Source organism: Mesitornis unicolor, unplaced genomic scaffold (assembly GCF_000695765.1).
Source record: "Mesitornis unicolor isolate BGI_N332 unplaced genomic scaffold, ASM69576v1 scaffold24852, whole genome shotgun sequence".
Lineage (NCBI taxonomy): Eukaryota > Metazoa > Chordata > Aves > Mesitornithiformes > Mesitornithidae > Mesitornis > Mesitornis unicolor.
This window is the reverse complement of record NW_010168854.1, coordinates 1-5,259: the sequence shown is the minus strand read 5'-3', so window position 1 is coordinate 5,259 and position 5,259 is coordinate 1. Positions and strand designations below refer to the sequence as shown.

General features: G+C 51.1%; 1 protein-coding gene across 1 annotated transcript; it reads right to left on the bottom strand.

The window, feature by feature from the left end:
- Positions 1-1,383: 1,383 nt before the first annotated feature.
- Positions 1,384-5,065, bottom strand: PPT1 (palmitoyl-protein thioesterase 1; the record flags this gene model as incomplete). The annotated part of the gene is made up of 8 exons (XM_010179175.1): positions 1,384-1,640; positions 2,085-2,156; positions 2,340-2,438; positions 2,932-3,022; positions 3,116-3,218; positions 4,064-4,134; positions 4,425-4,552; positions 4,956-5,065. Coding segments are annotated over 8 exons (797 nt in total), but the record flags the coding sequence as incomplete, so codon positions are not given.
- Between the last annotated feature and the right edge of the window lie 194 nt (positions 5,066-5,259).

The window sequence follows — 5,259 nt, the reverse complement described above, 5'->3', positions numbered from 1 at the left end:
ATTCCTGCTAGCTCAGTGTATTTCTGATTGTGCCATGACAGGAGGCTTTATATGAACCAGTGCCACAGGAAGGCTGCAGTGGAGTAACTGCGGTTGTCGCCCCTGCAGTCTGGCTGGTAGCTTGGAGCTGAGCACCTCTTATTCCGTAAGCCCTCACCTTCACAAGGGAATCTTTGCCCCAGGGCTTCCTTCTCGGAGCAGCTGAACTCAGGTTCAGTCTTCCAGGACGGTTCTCCTGAAGCCATCTCTGTCATTCCAGGGTCAGTAGTGCAGTGGTGTAAATACCCGAGTTGGATCAAGTCGGTTCACCGCTCTCTTCCTCCTCTGCAGTCAGCCCCATAAGTGAATCCTCTCGCCCTCCCCTTTTCCCCGTTGCTTGGCTCTTTACTTTGGTGGAAGTTTGCAGCCTCTGTTCCAGGGCCCTGGAGCAGAGTGGTGGATCTAAGACACAGTACTGTACCGACCCATAAAGGGAGCTGCACGTGCTTTGACCTTCAGTTTTCCAATGCCTCGAGTGGCATAAGCATATCTTAAATGCATTTCCTCTGTAAAGTGTCAATGTTCTTTTAATCTAGGACAAAACTTACAAAAAAAAATATGCAATTTTTTTATTTTGAGACTGTCCTGTGACTTGTACTCGTCTTCTCCTGAGGCTTGTGAGAAAAACCTTTCTTATGTACTTAAGATTATACAGAAGATAGAATAAAGTTAATGCCAACTTGCTCATTACGATGGCTCGTTTACTCCTTGGGGGCACACAGGACCTCAGGCAGGACAAGATGCCCCTTGCTGCCTGAACTGCTTTGAATACTTTCCCCGTGGGCAAGTACACACTTTCCTCAACTCCTTTCGAATCAGTCAGTAGTTGTCAAATATATTTATATCTTTTTAGTTGGTTAGATGTAAAGTTCTTTATTGATTTCAGTTGTTGTACAAAAGTGCATCACCCAAGCCATTAGCTGAAAACTGTTCAAGCTGTTAATACCCCCTTAATTCAAACCCCTCCTTTTCCCCCAGAAACCCCTAAACTGGGCCCTTTTCCCCCTCTGGCTGTAATATCATTCCCCTGCATACAGCCAGGTAAGTCTACTTGTTGATCCCTGACTCTTCCACTAGGGATGTGGGTTAATACTGCCATTGCACCCTGCGAGGAACAGGCGATGGGGAGAACCAACCTCTCTTGCAGCTGATTACTTTGCTGTCACCGAGTGAGCGGTGCAGCCCAGCTCAGAACTGCAGTAGCCTTACCAGGGTCTGTGCAGGATGGAGTGCTTCAGCGTTAGTGCAAGGCTCAGTCCACCCAGATTGGAGTGAAATTACACCCAGACAATTCCTAGGCTCTTTCTGCAGTGTAACGGGTGCCACCCCTGCACACTGTGGAACTGCTGAGCTCAACCCCCTCTTCCCCTTCCCCAGGTCCCCGCAGGTTTGTACACAAAGTGCTGTTGCACGGTAGCAGCTGCATTAACTACAGTGATAGACCCTCCCCAGTGCTCTCAGAGTGCCTCCCCTTGGCTTCACTGGAGGAAGGGGAGGATAGTGGTGTAAAACCACTCTTCTGAGAAGTGCAGGTGGTCCCCTTCCACCCCCAGGAACACCAGCTTTCCTGCTTTGTCCATCTCCTGCAGCCCCAGGCGATCCTGCAGAGAGAAGTGTGACCATAGCTTCCTGCAGCCCCACCACGGCCAAACGCTGGCGATGGCTGGGGAACCCGGCACGAGAAAAGCACCCATGGTCAGAGACCGTGCTTGCAGCAGCTGGGGCAGAGGGGGCTCCACCTCTGCTCTTCAAAGCTTCTCATAGAGGGGAAAAAGGCATTCTGGATGATTCTTAACAGCAAGGCTTGAAGAAGGAGCAGAGTCCATTAAACACAGGCTAAAGGGTTGGACCACCACCGTAATTCCCACTGCCAGAACTGGCCTGGAAGGAAATGCCTTCCCAAACAGCTCCTGGCAAGAGGAGATCATGCCCCAGGAACAGCAGAGATGGTGAACAGAGCAGAGCTGTGGGGTTTAGAGCTCCCCAAGGCCCCAGGGACACTATAGAGTGGAAACAGCAGAAACCCCTGAGCCCCCAGAACACACCTCTGTGTACAGCGAGGTCTCCTTCAGCGGGACAGTCTCCTTGGCTTGGCCACTTCTGTAAAACCCAAACCACTGTCGGAATAAGAACAAGGAAGCGGTTGCTGAAGGGCTCCAAGGAGATAAGGAGGCTTTCACCAGCTTCTGCTGGGGACTGCAGGATTAGGTTGATGCCTGTGCTCAGCCTGCTCCTCGCCACCAAAGGACAAACAAGGAACAAGCAAGAACCAAAAGCAGCACCTGCCCTGGCTGCCTCACCTCAGTGATCGGAGGATCGACCATGGTATCGTTGAGGAATTTCACCATCACAAACTTTTTCAGAGCCATCAGGTTTTTCTTGTACGTCTCATTGATGCCCTGGATGAAAGCAACAGAGAACAGAGCCAAGTCACTGGAAGCCCACTGGGACAGGTTGGGGAAACCGCCTGCTCCAACGTGCCCTGTGCCTCCAAAGGAAACCCTGGACTGCAGCAGCCTAGGAGGGTGAACAGGCATTGCTGTCAACAGCCTCCCCTGGCTGTGCTCATGGCATTCGGCCTCATCTCCAGGCTGTAAAGAGGGGCTGGGCCTTCCCTGCCTTCCTGGAGGAGGGAGAGGGGATTTGCCCACATGCAAGGGATGGGTGGACTGAGCGTGTGGTGTATCAGGGACACAGGAACTGCTCTGCCACAGACAAGTCTCACTCACAAATCTACCAGCAAAAGCACTTCATGTGCTCCTGGGATGCAGGGCAAAACACGCTCCCCTTTGAACCCCAGCAAAACTACCGCCATGGAGAGCTAGCGTGAGGGATCTCACTGCTCAGGCTTCTGCTCTCCAGCTTGCATTTAACCATCAGCCAGGTCCTTACCCTCTCCTGATTTATGTCAGCCAAAAAGATGCTGTTTTTCTTGTAGTCCTCCTCCTTCAGGGGGTTGTGCCAATACTCTGCTTGTACCAAGCTGGAGAAGAAAGAAACCAAAGATCGGATCAGAAAGCCAGAGCTTCTCACGTGGGCCCAGGCCCTGCTGTTGCAGCCTGAGGAATATACTCACTGCTCCTGAACAGCTTCCGTGTAGGCACCCAGATCCAGCGTCTTTCGGATCCAGTCACAGATATGGGAGCTCTCACCAGGACAGCGTGGAAAGCCGTACACGCCTGGGGTATGGAGACATGTGTAACAACTCGGTGAGCCCAACTCAAATCCCTTAATCCCTCCAGCTGGTAAAGAACCACCTCTTACAGTGGCAAGAATTATCCAGGGAATCAGGCGGCCTTTAATCCTGCAATCTCATTACACAGCCCGCCTGCCCCTGGGCACTATCACACACAGGGATAATGGAGGGTGTTCTGGAGCTGAGGGCACTGCTCTGGAGAACGGGGCCGTGCAGAGCAGCAGGGCACTGCCCAGCTCGCCTGGTGTGTTCCCAGGAGCTCTCAGGGTGGTTCCCTACAAGACTTCCCACTGCACTATGAAGAAATGGACTCAAGCCATGGAGCTTCTCAGGGGAGAGTATTTGGAAGTCATTGGCAGCCACTCTTAACTGCACACCTCTTAAATTCCATTTAATGCTGCCTCTTTAATCTACTGCAAAAAAACACCTCCCGTTCCTCGGGGCTTTAGCTTTCCAGATGCAGACTGTAAAATATCCTCGTGACCCAGAAGGTTTAGTCTCACTAAGGCTTTCTCTGTAGTTAGGCAGAACAACTAATCCTGAGTGCTTCCAAAGTATCCAAGAATTCCACCCAGATATAAGTCATCTACTTACAAAGGTCCCTTCTCACTGCCAGTTCAGCAAGGCCAAGACAGAAGGGAACTTAGTCAGCCAACAACTGGGCCAAAGCAGATCACCAGATTCAGCCAAGAACAAAGGGACAACTTAATCCACAAGAAAACAGTGAGTTTTTAGGAAGAGGTCAAAAAAAACCCCATTCCTCCTGCCAACAAGAGCCCCCCTCCCTTTGAGGTGGTCAGGAGGTGACAGAGCATAAGAGGACACTACCTTGGTGCTGTCCCCCAATGGAGATCAAATTGAACATGGGAGGAGAAGGACACCTCTGGGCCACTGCCCTCCTGTGGAGAAAGATGAAGGAGCTGAGCTGGAAATCCCCGTGTCCAGGTCACCAGTGCAGCTCCACTGCAGCTCTTGGCTTGTGACTTCCTGGGCTCAGGCACTTGGGTAACATTTGCAAGGAAAATTAGCCCTTGCTGGTGGAGGAGGACTACAGGCAAACACATTCTTGCCTTTGAAGTGCTTCTACCTCAACAAAGGGGTTTGTCAGATTACATCTGCTTAGTACTTCAAAAGAGTTTTAAATCAGAACCTAAAACCCACTGGAAACGGAGCAGAGGTGTAAACTTACAGGAACTGGCCTCCCTGGGAGAAGCCCATTGCGTTGTAGCCTCCCTTCAGCTGAGGGTCGTTGGCGAGTTGGCTGCACACCTCTCTCACTTGATCGTTCACGTTCATAAAGAAGCTGTTCTCCATATCCTGGTGGATTAGTCAGATTAGAAAGTGCAACTTGTCCCTTGACAATGGCTTACGTTATTTTAATCGCTGACGGTTCTGCTTCTGGAAGAGAACCTGAACTTTCGCAGTACGTCAGAAGTGAAATTCCAGATGTGAGACCTCCCCTCACCACGTCTTTGTTCCCACTCTGCCTGGCAGAAGTGTCTCATAAGGAACAGTGATGCTTCTCCAAATTTTTTCACAATTTAAGTCCCTTCAGTATATATACACACATATATATATATTTATACACACACACACATATATGTTCCCATCAATCCTTGTGGAAGCACATTAATAACAGAGGCTGCAGTAACTACCACACCTTCAGATCCACACACTGGCCACCACCCTGCCAAGCAGAAATGCGAGCAATGGCAGTTACCTGTATCAGGTTGCTTCCAATCTTGAGAGACAGAACATAAATCCCTGGTATTTTATTCTCCACTATTTTCTTAACGTAGCCCATGCTTACTGGATTGCAGCAACTGTCTCCTGTGCAAGGGAACAGCGTGAAGCACCGTCACACCACCGCCCAGGACCTCACCTCGCCTCCACAGACCAGAAGCAGCTAACACGCCCACGGGCCCAGGGGAGAAAGGGTCAGGACCTCCCGGCTTCCGCAGAAACCCGCGATGTGGAGGAGGCGGACACGGGAGCGGGGCCGGGGGCGGTCTGCGAATCCCCCC